This window comes from Etheostoma spectabile, chromosome 7 (assembly GCF_008692095.1).
Source record: "Etheostoma spectabile isolate EspeVRDwgs_2016 chromosome 7, UIUC_Espe_1.0, whole genome shotgun sequence".
Classification (NCBI taxonomy): domain Eukaryota; kingdom Metazoa; phylum Chordata; class Actinopteri; order Perciformes; family Percidae; genus Etheostoma; species Etheostoma spectabile.
Window position 1 is genome coordinate 30783453 of NC_045739.1, and position 24052 is coordinate 30807504.

The window sequence follows — 24052 nt, forward strand, 5'->3', positions numbered from 1 at the left end:
TAACAAGGCGGTTTTGTGGATGTATGCAGTTTCCATGTTAATGGAACATCTTAGTTCATTCATCCAATTCAGAGAAAGAAGGAACATGTTTTCCAGGGATCTCAAGTTGGGACAGGAAGGAAAATCCATTCCTTATTGCACATGTCAGCAGCGCTCTCTTCAGCTACAGCGCTTCCTAACATCTATTGATAATTATGAAACACAACCAGCATTTCATTATGTTGCTTTATGTACCACGCCTCCTTTAAGGGACCCGTGTGTAGGCTTTAGAGGGATCTATTGCCTGAAATTGAATATCATATTCATGATTTTCATTAGTGTATCATCACGTGAAACTAGAATTTTGTTAGCTTTGCATGAGCCCTTAATATGTACATAGGGAGCGGGTCTGTCCCCTGGAAACCTGAATTGTAAAGGTAGTATTCCCTGACCAATGGGCTATCTTGACTTTAACAATTCAAGGCCAATGCCTAACCTAAATCCTCAATGCACATAAATAATGTAATGTAAATAAAATTGGGTTTTGGGTACGGATCAGGCACAACAGGAGGTGCATCTCACTACCCTTGTGTGATATCTCCTCGGTCCTCACTTGAACCGGCGTCCTTCGTGACGGCCGTCTCAAAGCTTGTATTCCTGTCCTGAGGACGGAGGAAAGAGGAGGGATCTTTGAGCGAGGAGACACGAGAGAAGCATTCCTGGAAGCCGTGCTGCTAAAAGGGTTGCTGACATATCCTTGTTTCCTCTCTCCTCCCTTCAGTTACTTGCTTCTCTCATGCTTTAACCTTCAGTTAAGTAGGACACTTGCCTGGAAATGAGACAAATCCCCAAGCTGATGCTTAAATTGCTCAGACAGATTTCCATATGGGATGGGTTCGAGTTAATGATTAAAAGAGGGTCCTCACCAACACACCAGGCTCGCAAAACTGTCAAACTAGGCAGTTCTGATCAAAATGAATCAAGTTTCTGTGACTGTTAACCGCAACTCTGAATGGGATAAGAAGTCATTCAAATTAATGAATGCTCAACTCCAAACATTATCACGAGGAAAGCCCAATCCCTGGGCATGTAAGAGAGCAGATCAAAAGACCCAAACGGAGGCAAAAGTCCACGCTTCCCTTTGCCCCCTGAATTTCCTTAAGAAGATTTCCATGAGACACGATACAATGTACCATTTCCACATAAAAGTTCCAATGCTTGGATTTAAAAGCTCAATCACACATGTTACACTTGGAAAACTGCAACAGGGCAGTGCTCTAATCCAGACCACTCTACCTCAATGAGCTGTTTTTACAGTGATGGAAAATACTGCATGAACTTGGAAAAATTGGGTTCTCTAAAGAGAAAAGAAAAAAGACGGAAGTGCAAACTCGGCCGTCTGGACACAGGCGTTTTTCCTTTCTGATGCGTGTGCCATGTTCGTTTACTCATTCATACTTTGAGTTGCATAAGAGTTCCGTAACAGTGGAGGAATTTACATCTGGTAGACAAGGCAGCTGGTTACCCCAAAAACGTAGGCTATGGCCGCTGTGGTTTACAGAGTCACTGCAGTCACCTTGTTCCCCCAACAGTCTAGCACAGGCTCCCTCACTTAGACTAATCCATGTCTCAATCCCAAACTGATCCTCTGATTACCCCCCTTCCATCTCTCAAGTACACACATTTTCCTATGAACGGCCTTGGGTCGGACATGACTGATGTAAGCACGGGAGCGTGCGCTGAGGCTATGCAGAAAACTCAGCACGTGGAATATACACTCACCGGCCACTTTATTAGGTACACCTGTCCAACTGCTCGTTAACACTTAATTTCTAAGCAGCCAATCACATGGCGGCAACTCAGTGCATTTAGGCATGTAGACATGGTCAAGAGAATCTCCTGCAGTTCAAACCGAGCATCAGTATGGGGAAGAAAGGTGATTTGAGTGACTTTGAACGTGGCATGATTGTTGGTGCCAGAAGGGCTGGTCTGAGTATTTCAGAAACTGCTAATCTACTGGGATTTTCACGCACAACCATCTCTAGGGTTTACAGAGAATGGTCCGAAAAAGAAAAAACATCCAGTGAGCGGCAGTTCTGTGGGCGGAAATGCCTTGTTGATGCCAGAGGTCAGAGGGGAATGGCCAGACTGGTTCGAGCTGATAGAAGGGCAACAGTGACTCAAATAACCACCCGTTACAACCAAGGTGGGCAGAAGAGCATCTCTGAACGCACAGTACGTCCAACTTTGAGGCAGATGGGCTACAGCAGCAGAAGACCACATCGGGTGCCACTCTTTTCAGCTAAGAACAGGAAACTGAGACTACAATTTGCACAAGCTCATCGAAATTGGACAATAGAAGATTGGAAAAAACGTTGCCTGGTCTGATGAGTTTCGATTTCTGCTGCGACAGTCGGATGGTAGGGTCAGAATTTGGCGTCTACAACATGAAAGCATGGATCCATCCTGCCTTGTATCAACGGTTCAGGCTGGTGGTGGTGGTGTCATGGTGTGGGGAATATTTTCTTGGCACTCTTTGGGCCCTTGGTACCAATTGAGCATCGTTGCAACGCCACAGCCTACCTGAGTATTGTTGCTGACCATGTCCATCCTTTATGACCATAATGTACCCAACTTCTGATGGCTACTTTCAGCAGGATAATGCGCCATGTCATAAAGCTGGAATCATCACAGACTGGTTTCTTGAACATGACAATGAGTTCGCTGTACTCAAATGGCCTCCACAGTCACCAGATCTCAATCCAATAGAGCATCTTTGGGATGTGGTGGAACGGGAGATTCGCATCATGGATGTGCAGCCGACAAATCTGCGGCAACTGTGTGATGCCATCATGTCAATATGGACCAACTCCCTGAGGAATGCTTCCAGCACCTTGTTGAATCTATGCCACGAAGAATTGAGGCAGTTCTGAAGGCAAAAGGGGGTCCAACCCGTTACTAGCATGGGGTACCTAATAAAGTGGCCGGTGAGTGTAGACGGATGAGACAACATAAATGATGTTCACTGGATTTGTATCAATTCTAAGTCAGGGACGCAAGAAGTCTGTCAGAGCTGGGGGGTGCTGAGAGAGAGTCTATGCTATGATGTCATACATAATGCTGGGCGACTGTTTTTTTGTATAAAATTCAATAGCTGAAACAATTTTTAACAGTTATAAATCACAATTATAGAAAGTTACACAGACAACTTAAACACCAACAACTGTTTCTCATAGCAACCACAGAGGCTACGTAGTCAAGAACACAGAGTATGTTTAAAGATTGTCAAACTAATACACCAGATATACAACTAGATTTATTTTCTAATCAGGAGTTATGACCAAATCACAATGTAAAAATGTCCTGCTAGTGTCCGGCAGTATGTATTCTGTCTATAATAACTCGCTGGATTACACCATCTCCAGGGGTCTGTGTTTTTACTTTGATTCAGTTGAACACTTAAAAAACTCTCTAAAAGACATCAATGTGTTCATATGGTGTAGATATTTGTGGCATTGACCTTCAATGTTTAGGGTTAGATCAAGGCTGCCCAATTTGGGGCCAGTGGGCCAAGTTTGGCCCATGCTCTCTTTGTTTTGGCCCACCATGGTTTTGACATGCCCATGCTTATTCTCCTCTTATTTTAAAAGTAACAACTATGAAACATACATTATGTGCAGTTAAAATATACGTAATCTGAGTTTAACGGCAATCTAAAGCACAGTACTGGTAAACTTTCCATTTAATTTACAGACATATAGTATGTTTTGTCTACAGAAAATGGCAAAAATTACATTATTCTTCAACATCCACATTCCTTTTTGGCCCGTGGCCTTCCATCCAGATACATTTTGGCCTTCATATGAAAGAATTTGGGCACCTCTAGGTTAGATGGTTGAGGTTAGGCATTGCCTCCAATGATTAGGGTTAGATAGTTAAGGTTAGGCATTGACCAAAGTTAGGCATTGACCTCCAATGGTTAGGGTTAGATGGTTAAGGTTAGGCATTGACCGTCAGTGGTTAGGGTTAGATTGTCAATGGTAGGCATTGACCTCCATTGGTTAGGGTTAGATGGTTAATGTTAGGCATTGACCTCCATTGGTTAGGGTTAGATGGTTAATGTTAGGCATTGACCTCCATTGGTTAGGGTTAGATGGTTAATGTTAGGCATTGACCTCCATTGGTTAGGGTTAGATGGTTAATGTTAGGCATTGACCTTCAGTGGTTAGGGTTAGATTGTCAATGGTAGGCATTGACCTCCATTGGTTAGGGTTAGATGGTTAATGTTAGGCATTGACCTCCATTGGTTAGGGTTAGATGGTTAAGGTTAGGCATTGACCTTCAGTGGTTAGGGATAGATTGTCAATGGTAGGCATTGACCTCCATTGGTTAGGGTTAGATGGTTAAGGTTAGGCATTGACGTCCATTGGTTAGGGTTAGATGGTTAAGGTTAGGCATTGACCTCCATTGGTTAGGGTTAGATGGTTAAGGTTAGGCATTGACCTTCAGTGGTTAGGGTTAGATTGTCAATGGTAGGCATTGACCTCCATTGATTAGGGTTGGATGGTTAAGGTTAGGCATTGACCTCCATTGGTTAGGGTTAGATGGTTAAGGTTAGGCATTGACCTCCATTGGTTAGGGTTAGACAGTTAAAGTTAGGCATTGACCTCCAATGGTTAGGGTTAGATGGTTAAGTTTAGGCATTGACCTCAAATGGTTAGGGTTAGATTTTTAAAGCTATAGTGCGTCGTTTTTGTTGACCCCACATGTGTTATATATGTTATGTTAATTATTAACTGCCTGTGTGAAGTGTATGGTATATTTTATATCAAAGTTAGACATTTTGGGAAATATACATGTTTGCTTTTTTAATTATTTCACTCTTTATCTGTATGGCAAATATGAAGCTACAACCAGCTGCAGGTTAGCTTAGCTTAGCATAAAGACAGGAAGCAGGGAGGAACAGCTAGCCTAGCTCGGTCTGAAGGTTAGAAGAATCTGCCTACCCGCTAAAATATTAAGATTGCTGGGAATCTGAAAAGTAGAGTCTCTGTTTGGATAAGTCCAAAAGGAAAAAAATGTTTTTGCTAAATCCATTCATGTGTTTCTTTTATTGTATATTTTGGAAGCTATACTATAAGCACAACATTACAGTAGAAGCACCAGAGCAGGCATCAATCCATGGCACTGAAACAGTAATGTCAGTTTATCTTGGCTCCTCTGGCTGGCTTATGCTTCGTCTCCTGGGTAATATGTGGACATGTTCATGTTTCTTAACTTAAGCAAATGAATTCAGGATGGATTTGAGCTTTTCTATGTTCTTGCCCACCTGAAAACACCTCTGTGTATTACTGTTAAACATGGGCAGCTTTCCAAAAGCAATGATTTACTGTGTAAAATGTAGCATTCCTGCCCAGATGAAGTACGTACAGAATCAGAATCAGAAATACTTTATGATCCCCGAAGGGAAATTCTGTGTTACAGTTGCACAAAGTGTATAAATACCAGAGTAGAAATATAAGGAGTGTGGAAATACACGATATTTACATAGTTAAAGGAACATTTATCAGAATCAGAATCAGAAATACTTTATTGATCCCGAAGGGAAACTCTGTGTTGCAGTTGCACAAATATTATAAATAGAGTAGAAATACAAATAAAGAAATATAAGGAATTGGATATGTACGGTATTTACATAAAGGAATGTTATTATACATTATTTACATGATTAACATAATTAAGGAATTTATGATACAGAATTTACATAATTAAGGAGTTGTAATGGTGAACAGTATTATTGCACAAAACAGATAATGTCCAGTATCAAACTCAAACTGTGTGTGTGTGTGTGTGTGTGTGTGTGTGTGTGTGTGTGTGTGTGTGTGTGTGTGTGTGTGTGTGTGTGTGTGTGTGTGTGTGTTTGTGGGGGTGTGTGTGTGTGTGTTGGGTGGTCAGACATTTAGAGGGAGGCTTATAGAGTTTGGCTACAACAGAATGACTCCTGTGGCGCGTCGTGGTGCATTTTGGGAGAATGAGTCTTGCACTGAAAGTGCTCCTGTGTTTGAGCCGCAAGTTGTGGAGTGGGTGGGAGACATTGTCCATGAGGACATTGTCTGATGTGTTGGTGCTACTACATCTACCAGGGCGTGCTTTTATGTTGCTGGATGATTGGAGGTTTTTACTTTTAACTCATTCCCCCCCAAAGTTTTCATTCATTATCTGTACAGAAAGTCAAAAGGAACCTCAACAGCCCAGACGTGGCGGGGCCTTTTCCACCCAATTATTGTTGAACTGACAAAACTATAATACACTAGTCCGCACACATGACTCAGACATGTATATTACATCTACTCATGGATTGGTTGCCAACACTAGAGTAAGGTCTTGTGGGACGTAACCTTGGGTCAAATTGACCCGTTTTCCTATGTCAATATTCTTTTTAAATTCCCAAAATAACATGATTGATTCCACACAACGCTCTTTGGCAAGTACAATCTCTACTTTCATTAATTTTGGGGCGTCTTACTCAATTTTATAGCATTTGGAAAAAAATTGTGTTTTTGAAATAGTATTGAGTACAAGTTGACATATTCCAGTCTGTGATGATCCATCAACTCCATTCCTTTAATTTGAGTCGAAATAATTCCTAATTTCTGCTTTTCTAACTCAAACATTAGGCATAATTTCCTATAAATGAGGTTTATTGACCGTAAATCGCCAAAATAACTGTAAAACTAAAGTTAATAAGTTAGTGTTACGCAGAGAAGAAAAAAAAGTGACAAACAAATTGTCAAAAATGTTGATAAATGGGACAAAAACGTAAGAAAAAGTAAAAAAAAAACAACATTGATAAAAAGCATCAACAAAAGTGGCCAGATGAAGGTGAAAGGCTGTCACTGCAGCGCTGTTCTACACACGATTTATTCAAAGATTGAGAGTTCCAGTGTGACTTTCTGGGTCATAGTTTCAGGATATTTCAGTGACCTGGGTTGCTAATGTGTGCTGACATCCTCCACAACTCAGGTACCTAATGAAGTATTTCCGTGTATCTTCCTCTGATTCTACCTTATGTAACTTGTATTGCGATGGGAATGCAGTGTATCCTCACAACTACTGGGGTCAGGCTATGTAGTGGTCTTGTTCATTGAGCCTTTTGTGTTCAGCCAAGTTTTAGAAGATGCTGCAGATTTCCATGAGGAAATGGAAAAGGGGGGGGGGGGGGGGGGGGGGCAATGGAATTCTCTATGTTCCATGTTTAAAACAACTTAACCATGGCCACAGAAACATTTTAAAGCTGTCTGGGTCTACAATCCTTCACAAATCAAAGATAGAGTGAACTGCTAGGAAAGTCTAGTAAACTAGTAAGTAAGCAAGTAATATAACGTCTAAGCTCTTTCTCCCTCTCTCTCTCACTCTCTCTCTCCCCTACAGTGTCCTACAGTCATTTCTTCATCCCTACAATGAAGTTCTTGTGTGCTACTGTCTGAGAGAAGCCGCAGAAATGCCTTGGCGCAGGACCCGGAGACGTCATGGATTCCTGAGTGTGGGGCTTTGCAGGAAAGCCCTGAGTCTCCGACATGGACCGGCTCCAGGTTTCCATGGCAAAGGCGCACAAACAGGAGGAAACACTGAGGGAATCCCGTTATTTTACAGCATTGGAGCATTATAAACACCCAGAGCGGGGAAGGAAGCCGCTCTTGATACACAAGTAATCCTTATAGAGCTCGAGGAAGGGGGACTTCATACCAGATCCACTGCTGGAGCTGCTGCGGCTTGATGCTTTTTTAGAAAAGAAAGGGAGTTTACGCGCAGCTGCTGTGTCGCAGCTTGAAGTTTAGTCTTCTTTCGACAATTTTTTAACCGAAGAGAGCTTCCTCTGCTATGGTTATTAGCGGAAAGCCCTAAATTTTTCTTTTTATTTCTTTTTTTTTCCCCATTTTTTTCTCTCTCTCCCTCTCCAGATGTTTAGAGAGACTTGGATGCTGGCACAGTACCACACCATGCGCTCGATGGATCAAGGTACTGCTGAAGTGTTGTGATTATCTGGTAATCAAACCATTTGTTTTTTAATTGATAGAGTAGTGTGCAACCCTCCCCCCCCCTCCCCCCCCCTTGTTTTATTAACTCTGTGACGATATATGTGAGCTGTGATGTCATGTGTCAGTGGTGTTTGGAAAGGGACACGCTGCTGCAGCTTTAGGTTATCCGCGCACAGCAGCGCGCGCCATAGATTTTGGGGGAGAAACGTGGAGTCAATTAAATACATAACTGTGTGTCATAATACAGCTTTACTTGATCAAAATCGGCTTGTGTTAATGAAAAGGAAAGCTATTATGAGTTATGCTGTCAAACTTTAGAGATACATTATGACATCAGTGTGTGTTATGAGAACAACATGGTACATTTTTCATTGCATTTATTAAATCCCCGAGCCTACCTGGGTACTTAATTGACATTGGGTGTGGCTATAATTAATATATTTAGATATAAGTGCCCGACTAGGCTACTTTCTAATATCCTGACTATTTTGGGACTTTTGCTTAGCCACTGGTTGTGGTTCATGTGGATGGCACGCCCAAATTAACCCATAGTCAATATTGTAGTCAAGTTGGGATTTTCATTTTGTGAAAAAAGCTCAGGGAATGTAAAGTTTTTATAAATGGGGTACGTTTGCTTTGCTGACTGAGCATGGCTGCGCTGCGTCGCGCCGCGCCGCGCGTCCGGGGATTCCCTCAGGAGCGCTTTTATGAGCTGTAAAAAAGCGCGTCTACACGCACTGTGGGATACAATCCACCGAGGGAACCAGATGAATTCATCCATGCATCTACCTCCTATATGTAGACACACACACACACACACACACACACACACACACACACACACACACACACACACACACACAAACCAGGAATGATGCGTTCCAACCCTGTGTGACCGGGTAGTTGTTGAACAGGTGATGAGCCCATGCTGTCAGCACCCTGCTGCTGTGCCACTGTCCCGTGTCAGACACCCGGGGGCAGCACCAGCCTGCGCAAACATACCACACACACACACGCACACGCACGCGCGTCAAAATCAATCTGGATGGTGCAGTCAATTCATCACTTCCGAGCTGTACGTCTCTGTTTTTTTTTTCTTTCTTTGACGCGTCAAAGAGGAAGGGGGGGGGGGGGGGGCGTGATCACACACACAGATGAACTCGAAACTCTGTTTGCATTCAGTGTTAAAAAAAAACAAAAAACAAAATAAAAAAATTATAGACCCGCCTTCATCTGAAAATAACTGCGGCGGGCTGAAACAGGAAACCTGCGCGCGGCTTCACCTCTCTGCAGGGCTCGCCGATGCATCATTTGGCACTTGCGCAGGTTCCCCAGATCCAGCTCAGCCGCGTCTCTGTCGCTCTCGCCTGAACTCGGAGACAGTCCTTGGATGAAACAAATTGAGACAGATGACCTCTTTTTACGACGAGAAAGACCTGGAGGAAGAGCTCAGCCGAGTCAACTGCCCTGATGAGGATTTGGAGTTTGAGTACTTGTTTGAATATGAACCACCTTGCAGCGACTTTGCTGGGGGAGATCAAGGTCTGTCTCTTTGGAAACCCGAGAGGACTCCTCTCTCTCTCTTGGTTATTTGTGACTGAGATTTAAAGCAGTGTCTGGCCTGTGAGGCTTATTCATGTGAATGAAAAAAAAAAAACAGGAAGAAAGTGTCTTGATGAGGGTTTTGAGAGAAAATGTCAACATAAAGGGGCCATTTTAGCTAAAAGCTGTTTAATTGACTTAATATAACAAGATCTATGTCTACAGGTGGAGTTACTTGTGTCTTTTAGAGGTGCGCTTGTTATTGGAATGATGGGGAATATCTCCTGTTCCACTGATATTTTACAAATGTCTGTTTTGTGATGATTTGTCATCTTTTCTCCCGTGCAGATGACCCCAACCTTGCACCTCACAAAGTCCTCAGCCCTGAGTCTGAGCAGGGATTCCACCTGGAGGAGGCCTCCCCATACGGCATCAAGTCCTGCAGTCCCTCCTACAGCACCGAAGTTCTCTCTGGGTATGAGAACCAGGAGGCCAGACACTACCTGGACAATACCCGGCCTGCAGGCCTCGCCCTGAGCCCGCGGATCGAAATCACCCCCTCCCGTGAGCACTACAACCATGGCCGGGACTCCCTGCAGAACCAGCACCTGAACATTAGCCCCAGACCCACCCTCACTGTGCCTGGCCATGAAAACCTTGCCTACCGTGAGCCTCAGTGCCTGAGTCCCGCCAGTAGCAACTCCTCCACCAGCTGGCACTCGGAGAGTTATTCCCCCTGGGCGTCTCCTTGTGTTTCCCCTAGCAACGGCCAGAACCCTGGTGACCTGTGCCCTAGATTACAGAACATCCACACTGGCTCCCCGCGCACCTCTCCAGGCACCTCTCCTCGCACCAGCCTAGCTGAGGACGGCTGCCTGGGACCCCGCTCGCCCTCTTCCAGACCTGGCTCCCGCTCCACCTCCCCACAGTGCAAACGCACCTACGACATGTACAGAAATCCAGGCTTAGTGCTTGGGCACCGCTCCCGCAGTCCCTCCCCCCTCAGCAGCCATGAAGATCCCAACATAGGAGCCCCCTATACACACAGCAACCTATCCGATGCCATGAATGGTTTTGGTAATGGTCAGCCAGGCCAGTTGCCCACTAAATTAGTCAAGACGTCCAACCAGGTTTACACTCTTTACCCAGAGAACCACGTAGAAGGGAACTACCTGGTCTCCTGTGACCAGGACATAAAAGCCAAACCTGTGGCAGAGCCTTTCTTTGTTATCCCCCCAATCTGGTCCAAGCCGCTGGTTTCCAGCATCTGCAGGTAAATCATCAGAAAGGCCGCGATTTATTGCTTATGGTTAACACAAATATCCCAAAATATACAATTCCATCTTCTAAGCAACACAACTTCAATAATTTCCATGATTTCTATCCTTGTCTGTATCCTTCCTGTTCTGTAGCATCCCTGTGGCTTCTCTTCCCCCGCTGGAATGGCCGATCCCCAGACGCACAGACCAGTACGAGCTCCACATTGACGTGCAGCCCAAGCCACACCACAGAGCTCACTACGAGACAGAGGGAAGTAGGGGTGCAGTCAAAGCCCCCACGGGAGGACATCCTGTTGTGCAGGTACAGCCAAAACAGAATTAAATAAAAAGTACTTGATGCCATTAAGACTAGCACCAAATTATAGAATAGAATAGAATAGAATAGAATGCCTTTATTAAAATGTAAGTAGTGCAGAAAAAAGAGAGGGGGGAATGTGGTGCACAGGCCTGAGAGCATCAATAAATAAATTATATATATAAATTAGTAGAGACATAAAGGGTGTGTATACACATAATGCAGAATATGCTTTGGTGTATCAAAATTCCTGAGTATTGCAGTCATTTTAAATATTAAATATTAATTCCACACTGCATTTAACGGCTATATGAAAGCACTTTGTCAGGGTTGTCCATTGAATTACAGTAGCCTTCCAACTGGGAGCTTGGGGGGGCCCTGATAGGAGGGCGTGCGTGTGATGGTATTTCCTTCTCATTATGCACTCAGTGGTGATGGTGTTATTGCCCAGGGCCAGCATTATGAAAATGACTCCATGTGAGTTACTCTGGATACTCTCATAGCACATTTTGTTGTTTTTCACTCTCTGAAACGAATGCCCTAACCCCAGACATACAGTATGACACACTGTAACCACCCCGTTGCCTAATGAAAACTCAGGTCAGTGAGCAACACAAGTTCTCTGTTTTTTTTTCTGCCTTCCAGCTTAAAATAGTTTGCTGTTGTGCGCCCTCGCCCCCATGGTGCGGTTAAAAACCACACAAACAGGCCTGTGTTCATGTTGTCCCTGACTTCCTCTTACACACTGGTTTGCTGACTGCGTGGGTCCCGTATTAGGAAGTTAACCTAAAGTGTTGTAACACTCTCTAGACGTGTGTAAAAGCAAATGAATCGGGGGAAATGTGTGCTAATATTTCTCCCACAGTCACTACAAACACAGATTCAAAATTCAAAATCCTTTATTAATCCCACAATGGGGACATTTAGTTCCAGGGTATCCCCCAGTGTATTGCAAGCAGAGTGGCCCACTGGGCCCAAATTACCCCCCACCAGGCCTAAACCACTGGGAATACTTTTTTTATGTATTTTAAGATACACTGTAACACATTTAACGTAGAATTTACAGTAACTTACTGGCAACAACAGGCTGTGGATTCTTTTTACAGTAAAGGTACCGTACTTCCATTTACAGTATTTTGTGTTTACTGTAAAATACAAAACAATTAAACACAACATAAGATAAAAAAGTAAAAATACAGTGGTTTACTTAACTATTTACAGTACTATAGCGGCTATATATTGGGATTTTTCTTTGACTACTGTGATTTCAACTGTGATACTCAGACTACTGTGATGTTGTCATGTCGACAAGGTTGTAATGTAACTTTACAACATTCTTCTGTAAAAATCACTTACAGTAAAGTGTTACTGTGAAATCTAAAGAACATAACTGTAGATTTCACAGGCATTATTTACAGTGCATTTTTAAGAATTACAATAACAGTGGGACTCGGTTAGAAAATTAGATGAAGTCATATTTTCAAATCTCCAGTTAGCTTTTAGCGCCTTTTAAATTCTCAATTTCACACATGCGTGTAATATACTGTTATCACAGAAACTAATGGGCTCTACATTAATGCTGCCATCAGCTGGGCCATCGTCGGGGCGGGGTGTGTGTTGGGGGGACGCTTGCCAACTGGCTAAACAACTTTCCTGGAGGAAACCCTGAGTTGTATAGTAAATAGACTGTTGCATTTCCAAATTAGCCATGAGACACAGTTTTGGCTGGTTTTATTGTCCAAGAATAGGTCCAACTTCCCTTTCTTCGTGTTACCGGGGCAACATTTCAAAGCTGTTTGTGTTGCTGATAGTAGGGACTTGTTGGAAATAAAGCTTCCCTCGCTTCTTTTCCATTTTCTGCCCATCCCCTGAGGTCAGTTCTGCCTGGTTTGCCAGGCCAATCAGATGGTCAGGCCTGGCTAGCCACGGCTGCACTCCTTCACCTCGTCTTTCCCTTCCTCTTCTCGTCCTTCGCGCCCTGTTTTTCCTTCTTCCTCCCTCCCTCCCTCCTTCTCTCTGAGCCTCGTACTCCCCACTTTACTTTTCCTACACTGCTTTCTGTCATGACTCACTGCTCCTGCCACTACCATGACAACGGGCCGAGCGCTCACATGGCCCGTTGAGTGTTTGCAGTCAGCTTCCTCTGTTTCCCTGTGTGTCAGCTACCTGGATGGGGAGCCAGCATGCTCACTCACGTTGCCATGGTTCCCGCTCACATTCAGCAGCTGGCTGCTGGCAAGACTGTCACCTGCATTCACTCAGATAATCATTCCTAAAAGGGGATTGATGCATTATGTAGTTTTTCTTGACTAATCTTAAAATACATTTTCTTAACCCTCATGTTGTCCTCGGGTCAAATTGACCCGTTTTCCTATATCAATGTTCTTTTTAATTCCCCAAAATAACACGAGTGATTCCACACAACGCTCTTTGCCAAGTACAAATCTCTACTTTCATTCATTTTGGGTCTTATTCAATTTTATAGCAGTTGAAAAACAAATTGAAGTGGGTTTTGAAATAGTATTGAGTAAAAGTTGACATATTCCAGTCTGTGATTATCATCAACATCCATTCCTTTAATTTTAGTCTCAATAATCCTAATTTCTGCTTTTCTAACTCAAACATTAGGTATAATTTCCTATAAATGAGGTTTATTGACCGTAAATTCCAACAATAACTGTAAAACTAAAGTCAATAAGTTAGTGTTACGTAGTGTTGAAACGTCAAAGAAAGTGACAAACATTGAAAAAAGCGTCAAAAGTGTTGATTTTCAATTTTGACGGGAACACAACGCAAGGGTTAATATGCAAAAAATACCTTTTCCAGCACTGTAAGCATTAGTTAGAATTGGTGTGGAAATGCAGTAGGACTTACTACAGTGACATTTTCTGTAGAAAGCCTTTAAAAAAAAACTGCCTGTTGTGTGTGTGCCGCCCCCTCTGCAACCACTTGCTTGTTATTTTCTAAGACAAAGGTTATGCACGACACTAAACACACAAAAATAGCATTTACATGCAAGTTGATGCTTTGTGGTTTTTGCAGGTTTCCTCAGGAGGCACTCTCAGGTTAAAAGTAACATCTCTCGCTTTCGCTCCGCCTCTCTAGCCAGCTATCTCCAGTTCACAGCTTCCCCTATCTGATTACTTTTAAATGTGTCAGTCAGGCTGGATGTTCCTGACTGTTCCAGTCAGAACCCCTGCTACTCGAGTGTGTTATGATGCAGAAGGAGGACCCAAAAGTAGAGAAGGTAGAAGGCTTCAAACATGCTTTTATTTCAACAAAATGAAGTCCACAAAAACACAGGGTAAAACACAAAGTCCAAAGCAAAAAATAGGCAAAGGTCCGGGGAGGGAAAAAAGCAAAAGCAAAAAAAAACAGTGCCAGGGAAAATTAAATGCAGAAACCTCACAGGGAAGATACGCAGACGGGATACGCAGGCCAGACAAAAGGATCTTACGAGGGAAGAGCAGACATTAAATACACAAGGTAATGAGGTAACGAGAGGCAGGTGACAAGAGGGCAGGGAGCCAGGTGGTAAACCTCAGGTAATCACATGAGCGGGAAGACACAGGAAGTAAAACTAAAGGCAGGACGAGACAAAAAGCAGAAAAAATCCCAAACCACAACCGGGTGCTCACTAAGACCAGGAGAGTGGATCACATCACCCCAGGTCTGAAGTCCTTACACTGGCTTCCTATGCCTCAAAGAATTGATTTCAAAGTACTTTTGCTTGTTTATTAATCACTGAACGGTTTATTTCTGATCTATGACCCTCCCCCCCCCCCCCCCCCAGACCTCTCAGGTCATCTGGGACAGGTCTGCTTTCTGTCCCAAGAGCAGCGTTCAGGTTCTTTGCTCCTCATATCTGGAACAAACTTCCAGAAAACTGCCGATCTGCTGCTTCTCTCAGTTCTTTGAAATCAAGGCTGAAGACCTTTCTTTAAATGGTTGTTCATGTCTTTAATGTTTAATTTCTTATACTGCACTGTAACTTTTATTCTTGTGTTTTATCTGTCTTTTTGTGTAAAGCACTTTGAATTACCCTGTTGCTGAAATGTGCTATACAGATAAAGCTGTCTTGCCTTGCCTTGCCTAAATTCCTTCATCTGGTTCTGAAAGGGCGAGCAGGGCCAGGCTGTATGATACAGACAGAAGACTCATGCTTTTACATGTGATGCAGGTCTGACACTGATTAGCCTCCTCTGGGGGAAGCAACATGGAAATGCTAAGTTAGAACAAGCAGCTATGGAGAAACAACCATTTCCTTCATAGAGTACTGTATTCAGCTGAGAGATTCTGACTGTGTTTATGTCTGCAGTTACATGGCTACAGAGGCAAGGAGCCACTTGGTCTGCAGATCTTCATTGGTACAGCAGATGAGCGCATCCTGAAGCCCCACGCCTTTTACCAAGTCCACCGCATCACCGGTAAGACCGTCACGACCACCAGCTACGAGAAGGTTCTCCACGGCACCAAGATCCTGGAGATCCCCCTGGAGCCAAAGAACAACATGAAAGCAATGTGAGAATTTTAAGAATGTGTGCATTTCTAAATCATTCAGCATCTTCCCACTGTCAGTTCTGCTTACATAGTCATCCCTTCTGACAGAATCGACTGTGCCGGGATCCTGAAGCTCAGGAACGCCGACATCGAGCTGAGGAAGGGCGAGACCGACGTCGGGCGGAAGAACACCCGCGTTCGTCTTGTGTTCCGTGTGCACATACCTCAGCCTGGAGGACAGCACGTCTCTCTCCAAGTGGCCTCCCATCCTATCGAGTGCTGTAAGCTCTACACCTTAAACACTTGGACAGTATGCCTTTTGTGCTATATTTTGACCTCATCTTTGATTTGATTCAGTGTGTGCATTCAGCCTTGTTTTTAACGACTTTACTACCTCGCTTCTGAATTAACAATGTGGTTATCTTGTAAAAAACAGGGCTTTTTTTAAGTGAATGCATTACGCATCCATACTAAATAAGCATCGCCAGGAAAAAAGAAACCCCCATTCAGTTTGGAGCTGGGCTGATAGTCCAGAGTCCTCCCCCCAAAGATGTCTTTATGCAACCAGGGCTTCCATCCAGTAGGTGGGCGCTGCATGTCTCAGTGTCGGTGGATCTGTTTGTATGTGTGCAGTAGTAAAGCCTGTGTTTGGGTACATCAGTGCATGTGTACACAGTTTTATTAAAGCACCTGGTGTTATCAAAACCCAAACAAGAAGACCCTTTATCTGGCTTTGATTAACACCCTGGTCAACACATAGCATTCAGCATATCAGTGACCCGGGCTGCACGCCATATGCTCCTGTCATTGTAAAAAATCATTACACCAAATACGTTATCATTTATAATCGTCCTTTCCCGTCTGTTTTCTGATCACAACAACATGTTACCAACTTGTCTGTCGTAAGACAAACTTCAGAACAATTGGCGTCAGTGAAAACCAACTGAGCGTGAAGTTGCTGACATCTGTCAGGCCCGGTGATAAGCCCACTCTGTCACTGATGGTGTATTTGAGCATGCAGGGCCCCTGCTGCTGTCAAGCGCTTCGTTTTATCCGCTCGGGGTGTAGTAGGGCAGACAAACCTGTTCAAAGGTTCAGCTCGGCTCATGGAGTGTGGAGTTTCAGCTGAAATACTGGATGATCATAGCGTACAACATGGGAAGTCATCACTGACATGAACTCCTCAACATACCCTATAGCCCTATATTCAAACCCTATCGAGCTAACAGTGCACAACGACCTTTTTAACATCTCAGGTTCTGGAAATATTTTTTCCCCGTTCAATATCTCCATTGACATTTCATAAAATGCTAATATAAGGACTTTTAAGCCAGCTACGAGATGAATTGTAAACATGAAAAAAGGAAAATTTGGCAAAGTTAAGACACAGATACGATGATAGAGTTCAATGGTAGAGGTAGTTCCACCAATCAGAGACAACGCTGGTAGAGAGTGTAGTTTTACTCCATAAGATGGTGAATTAGGTTGATTTCATACGCATATAAAACTTTCTCTTTACAACCTCATAGCTTGTGGTCAATCACAAATGAATGGGATTTTTACTTCCCAAACCACACTGCTGAGCTCTATATTTCTAATGCCTTGTGCGTCATGTTATGCACACTTCACAAATATTCTGCCAGACATGTTTGGTATCTTCGGACCCCTTGAGATTCCCACAAGAGTGTCAAATAAAGTTCTATCAGTTTGTATTCACTGAATTTATTTAACAAAGATTCAACATTTTGAGAGTCACATACAGTAGATACAGTATTTATTGCAGGGCTGTGGTATCAGATTGCATCAGACTGTCAGTTGTTCCTCTTACTTTGTCCTCTTCCTGTACAGCACTTTACTATGCAGACCAAGGCAACCTCCATTTTTACCTACCTCACTTGTGATTTTGACAGATTTGTAGAGCTGCTTATGAAAACCGAAAGCGAGGGTGGTGATTGTGGAATAACTCAGAACCATTTTTCTTTGTTAAACACAATCACTTCTTGGTTATGTTAGTGCTCTTGTGAGTAATCACTGCAGAGCTGTCAAAGGAAGTGTTGCATGTTTTGGCCCTGTAGTTCAGGGCTGCAACTAGCGAATATTTTTTTTTTATCATTGACTGATTGAGTCCTAAAGTCAAAAAATATTCATAGCTGCATGCAGGTGACCTCTTCAAATGTCTTGTTTTCTCTGACTAACACTGTAAAATAGGCCTGCACGATTCAAGGAAAAAATCTGAATCATGATTTTTTAGCTTAGAATTGATATTCGTGAGTTTTTTCTCACAAAGTGTAATATTTATTGCACACATGAACCATGACAAAACAAAACAAAGTGGAAGTACCAAAAATAGATTTTTTTTTTGGCACCTGTAGCACATTGCTTATTACCTCAAGCCTGAAAAAACACAGTGCAGACCTACTCTAAAGCCCAACAATATTCAGTTTACAAAGATATAAAATAGAAGTTGTAAATTGTCACATTGGAGAAAGTAACAGAGGATATGGGACAATTTTTCCCTGATTGTCATTCAGTAAAGTGAAAATGCTGGTTTATGTGCTAAATGTTCCCTTATATGAGCATGTGTGACAGTAGATAGACAGTGAATGTAACACAGCGGCCCTCTGTGTGTACCGGCAGCCCAGCGTTCAGCACACGAGCTTCCCATGGTGGAGAAGCAGGACATGGACAGCTGCTCCGTTCTGGGAGGCCAGCAGATGATCCTGACTGGGCAGAACTTCAGCTCCGATTCCAAAGTCATTTTTCTGGAGAAAACCCAGGGTGAGTGGCATCGCTTGCTCATTAGAGCTGGGCAACATGGAGAAAATCCTCAATCGAATATCACGACATTGAGACAATGAGAGTTTTGATACATAATCACAAGTGTGTAAATGCAAATGATACAACTAGAACAGAACATTACATCACTTTACTGTAAAGCAGCCGTTAAAACCAGGAAAAAACAACATGTATACAAAGTCTAAGACTGTATCTAGCCTCATATATCAACGTTGATAAAATATGGACACATTACCCAGCCCTAATATTGCATCACCTCATCCACCCAGCATCACTCACCACCTGTAGGAGAGAGTCATTTTCTATTTTTGATTTTTATATGAGGTGGCTGTTCACATGGGAAACATATTAAGTAGCCGGTTATCTTTAGAAAGCCTGTGAGAAGAGAAACAAACAGTTTGTTCCATGGTTGGTTTTATTTTATTTTTTTCGTCTCCTGTTATTCGGGTATTTCTCCACATGATTTGTATAAGCGACACTGGGTGATGTCTGTTCAATAGTGGTGTCTTGTAATCCCATATGGGATGGGCCGAAAATTTGACGTGACACAAAAATTGCAAAAAACATACATTGCGCAGGAACTTAACCTATGACTAAAGCGATGAACCTTTGGGGTGTGTGCATGTGTTAGTTCTGCTATCACACAGTGTCACAGTAACACCACAACACCAGTGATAACAATGACTCGTAAGCAGCTGTGTCTGTGTACCGCGTTCATACCCCCCCATCATTGCTATAGAGCTATTTGCATGATCCAAATGAAAACACTGCAGCCTCACTTCCTTTTGCCCTTTCCTCACTGACTCCAATGATCTCCACTCAGATCGGCCTTTTGTTGTGTGATTATTAGTTCTGCGTGTCACGTGACATGACACACCTCTAGTTGACACCTAAGGGCCTCTAGATGTAAGGAAAGAACAGATTTTTATGTTGGTTTGGGACAGAGAAATTCAGCTTTTTCCCTTTTGTTATGTAATATTCGGTTCTGTCGATGGTCGACGAGACGGTTATGTCAAAATGCAGTCTGATATTGGGACTCACTGATTCCACGGCTTGCTGTGAGCTTGGCTTTTTAAATGAAGGCACTCTCTAGGCTACCTCAACTCAAACTTGGCCCCTCGTGCCCTGGCTGCTTTCATTTTTCTCTCTCTCTCTCTTTCTCCGGGGTTCCCTGCCGCTGTGTTACGACACACAAAATAGTAATGGATAGAGTCGGAAAAAAAGAAATCCGATGTGGAGGGATTGCCATTGTTTTGGAGAGTTTCTGTATGACACAATGTTCTGGAGCCGTGCAGTTGTGAAATCCCTCTGGATGAGAGACAGCTGCCTCTGGCTGGAGCTTCCCTGGCTCCTGTGCTCGGACAGGGAGGGTTGTACGGAGGGAAGGAAAATACAAAATTACATAATTACGGCACAAATCTTGTTTCTCATTTTTCAACTCGTACTACGTGAGCCCAGTAACGTAGAGTTTTTCCTGCATGTCTCTCCGACATGTTCTGTCAGACAGCCAATCGCAAACATTATTAGAGCTTGGTAGGAGCATGTTGCATGCTTATTGACTCACTGATGACAGGTATTGAAATTGGCTACAAGACATTTTTCGATACTCAAAATTTGCTTGTTGCCTAAAAAGTATGGAATTTGGTACCCAGCCATTGAAAGTGGGACTGGCATACAGCAAAAGGTTCCCAGGTCGGACTTGAACCTGCAGCTGCTGCGGCAAGGACTGAGCCTCTATACATGGGGCACCATTCTACCAGGTGAGCTTCCCAGGCGCCCCCTGCTCAGGCTCTCTCTCCAGCTCTCTCGCTCCCCCTTACCACCTCCACACACAATTACCCCCAGAGGGGTATCCCTGAGAGCAGCATTGCAAACAAACACAAACACCAAGAAAGCAGAAAGTCATCACGTTCATGTGGAGAGAGTGGATCATTAAAAATACATTATTGAGAAGAAAAAGAAGAAAAGTTGGCGCGATGTGTGGAATCCCCCTTTCTCCTGCTGACTCATTTAAGCCATGTGTTTTTAATTTGTCAAAGGCTTTCCCACCTACAGCAACACTAGCACATGTCCTATCATGTGTTAGGGCATGTGGAGTTTACAGTCACCAGCACATTTTCTACTTTTTCAACCTAAGCGACAGGTTACATGTAATCTGAAGAAGTGTGATGTAACATAACATGTGCCATAATCGTTATGGACGGAAAGCAGAACCTGCGGTTCTCATTACATCCCTGCTAATGTTGTTTCTGTCAGCGCTGCATTGGAGAGCACACAGGAACTACACACAGCCATGTGTCTCTCCGATTAATAATGGATGACTACGTGTGTGGGGTAAACCCGCAGATCGTCTTTAGCTGTGCTTGGTGGTGTAAGAGGAAGTGGTTTTAAAAGTGACATGCAACAAGAGGCCTTTTCATGGATTTGAAATCAGATATTGTAAGATAAAGGCTACAAATGTACTACATATAACTGCATTTGAATGATATCAAAATGAAATTAATTTGTTTTTAAAATACAAAAAACTCTGAATAAGGTGATTGCGTGTTTAGCAATTTCCAAATTTAAAGGCTGAAGACTTCTAGTCTAGTACATCTTGAAACACTCAACCTTACTGACTTCATTGCAGAGTTAATTGCCGCATTGTTTACGACTTTTCTTTCGTTTTCTTCTTTTCTAGATGGGCAGCAAATCTGGGAAATGGAAGCAACAGTGGACAAAGACAAGAGCCAGCCTGTATGTGTTATAATACAACTGTTACATACTTGTATGATACCTGTAAAACACACCACACGGGCCAGCTGTCACGTTTCATAGTTCAACCCATAAGGACTGTTTGAGAACAGAGTGCATTGTCTTGCAGAGCATGCTGTTTGTCGAGGTGCCGTCCTACAGAGACTCGTCTGTCTGCCATTCTGTCAAAGTCAACTTCTACGTCATCAACGGCAAGAGGAAGCGCAGCCAGCCTCAACATTTCACCTACACACCACTGGCATGTAAGAATGCTGCTCAGCCTCTTTTTGCTATGCTTATCACAGCGTAGGATTTGAATGGAAAGTGCTAACAATTATTATTAATGTTATGAGTTCACTAGAAATCTCAGTAGGTAATGCTTTTTAAAGTGCACACTACTTCCTCTCAGAATGGTTAGCTGCTAAACGATTAATGGCTCGCAGATGGAAAGCTCCACATTGGGTCAGTATACAAAGATGGCTTCTCCACTTCATACACATAGCAAATATGGACCAGCAGAACCAGGGTAGCGTCCAAATTCAATCCAAAGGGAGGGGTTTTAGGGATGGCGGAAGGGTGAGGCAGAAATTAATATTATTTATCCATTTATTAAATTGTTTTCATGCTTAAATCTATTTTATTGCTTTTGTGTTATTGTTTCCTCATGTAGTTGATAGCTGGTTTTATATGGATCAATTCATATACATTTGTGAGGATAATTAGCCATCTGTTAAGTTGTAACCTCCCCTTATATTCCATCCATCCCTCCATCTTCATACGGTATCGGGTCGCGGGGGCAGCAGCTCCAGCAGGGGACCCCAAACTTCCCTTTCTAGAACCACATCAACCAGCTCCGACTGGGGGATCATGAGGCGTCCCAGGCCAGGTTGGAGATATAATCCCTCCACCTAGTCCTGGGTCCTCCCCGTGGCCTACTCCCAGCTTATATTATTTTTATGTAAATAACAAAAAACGATTGCTCACAAAAAGCACTCATCTCTTTGATTTTTTTTCAGCTCCATCCATCAAGACAGAGCCCCTAGATGAGTATGAAGCGGACCACATGGGTTTTGCCATGCCTCACATCTTGGGCTTATCCCCTCATTCCTACTTCCATAACCCGCGTGGCGTCCTCCACCCAGACAATGGCCTGGTCTCCGGCATGGCCTACCAGCGTCTTAGCTCCAGCCTCCCCAGCCAAGACGTTCGTTTCCAGCAGCACAGCCCAGCCATCGTCTACTCCCGTGGGGGCAAGAGTTTGAGCGGCGGGCCCGGCCTCTATCAGCAGACTGGAGGGATGATGCCTGACCCCCACCGGTCGGTGCTGGTCCACACGGGCTCCCCGGCTCAGTCTGTAGGTCCCATCGGTGCAGGCCAGCACCCTTCCATCATCCAGTTCTCCCCCATCAACCACCACCTGCTCCGAGGAGAAGAGCCCCAACCTCTCTCTGCTCCGCAGCCGGACAGCCAGCAGATCATCTACTGCGATGGCTACTCCCCACAGGCAGCCGCCTCCCAGTCGCCCACACCCCCCCAGGCCCAGGCCCAGGCCCAGGCCCAGGCCCAGGCCCAGGCTGTGAACCACCCTGCCCAGCATTATCCCACCGTGATCCAACAGCAGCCATACGCGCAGAAGACGCAGCAGAAAGGCCGGGCTCCTCCTGGCACGGGGCAGATGGAGGCTCCAGGAGACGGACAGAGGAGGGTGACGGTCAAGGAGGAGAACTTGGACCAGGCCTACCTAGATGATGGTGAGTGTAAGTTCATGCTTTTATACTCCGTGTGAGTGGGATAACATAACATAACATGTGGTCACAGTGTGTGTCTTATGTGTGTAATGGGGTAAAAAAAATAAGCAGGCAGACGAGTGATGAATATGTACAATTCCCATTTAATGAAAGAGATCGACGATAAGACCCGCTGACAGAGATTTGACTTTTCCTGAGAACAATTCAAGGATATTTACAGTATGATGGACATGCTGTAGTATCAAAGCCTACAGAAAAGGCTCACACTGTTAAAACAATCCTCGACAGGAGCTGGAATTATGTTCCACTCAAGGTGGAAATAACAGGGATTATGAGTCATGTGTTTATACTTACGCTTGTCAACCCCATTACCCTCTGACAGAATGAATGTCAGGCCACATCCAGCAGCAGGCGGGAGGTTAAACCTCTTCCTTACTTTGGTTAAAGGTTCTTTAAACGGTATTGGTTTTTTTTCAAGAAAAAGCCTCTGAAAGTGATGCTGTATTTTTCTAATCTTTAGTGTCAGCAAGGTGAGCTTTAAAGGCAGTTTGAGGTTGTCATCACGCCGCTGCATTCAACAGTGTTCCTTCTGGTTTTGGGTTTGTCTGGCACGCCACACATCAGGAAATCAGCTTCTCTCTCTCTCTCTCTCTCTCTCTCTCCTCTCTTCTCTCTCTCTCTCTCTCTCTCTCTCTCTCTCTCTCTCTCTCTCTCTCTCTCTCTCTCTCCTCTCTCTCTCTCTCTCTCTCTCTCTCTCTCTTGCATTAAGGACAGAGAGGGAGGGAGAAAAACAATTGTCACTCTCCTGATCGCTGGACATGTTGACACTGTTATAAAGTGAAAAACAACTTCCATGGCAACCATTGTCAAACAGTGGAACGGGCTGCCTGGGAGAGCTGGGGAAAGCCTCTTTGTTTGTTATAGTTGGCCGGGGCTTCTCCTTGGCCTTACGCCCCTCGATTCTGTGGGGGAACCCACCAGAGGATTATATATATTTTTTTTTCGACCGCGGGATTCTGCCAATCTGGCACAAGAACGTCCTATTTGCAGCTGCTCTCCTCTAGAAATCCAGCCTGATCCCTGTAAGATAGCAGCAGGGTGGAGGGTAGTTCGCAGGAAAAGGGAAATGTGTGTGTGTGT

General features: G+C 43.9%; 1 protein-coding gene across 4 annotated transcripts in view; it reads left to right on the forward strand.

Annotated features, from left to right (window-relative positions):
- Positions 1-7454: 7454 nt before the first annotated feature.
- The window catches only part of nfatc2a (nuclear factor of activated T cells 2a), a 33829-nt gene continuing 17231 nt past the window's right edge, over positions 7455-24052 (forward strand). For 2 of the 4 annotated variants that reach the window (XR_004332719.1, XM_032520862.1), the window contains exons 1-9: positions 9262-9560; positions 9909-10833; positions 10973-11141; positions 15454-15656; positions 15744-15916; positions 18273-18413; positions 21112-21167; positions 21295-21427; positions 22181-22921. Coding sequence is in view for 3 of the 4 variants with exons in the window: in XM_032520862.1 (XP_032376753.1) it covers positions 9428-9560; positions 9909-10833; positions 10973-11141; positions 15454-15656; positions 15744-15916; positions 18273-18413; positions 21112-21167; positions 21295-21427; positions 22181-22921 (2674 nt within the window). In the remaining variant the exon portion in view is untranslated. Of the gene's footprint in view, positions 7999-9261; positions 9561-9908; positions 10834-10972; positions 11142-15453; positions 15657-15743; positions 15917-18272; positions 18414-21111; positions 21168-21294; positions 21428-22180; positions 22922-24052 lie in introns of those variants that run through there. The other 2 variants (XM_032520864.1, XM_032520863.1) reach the window with 2 other exon arrangements.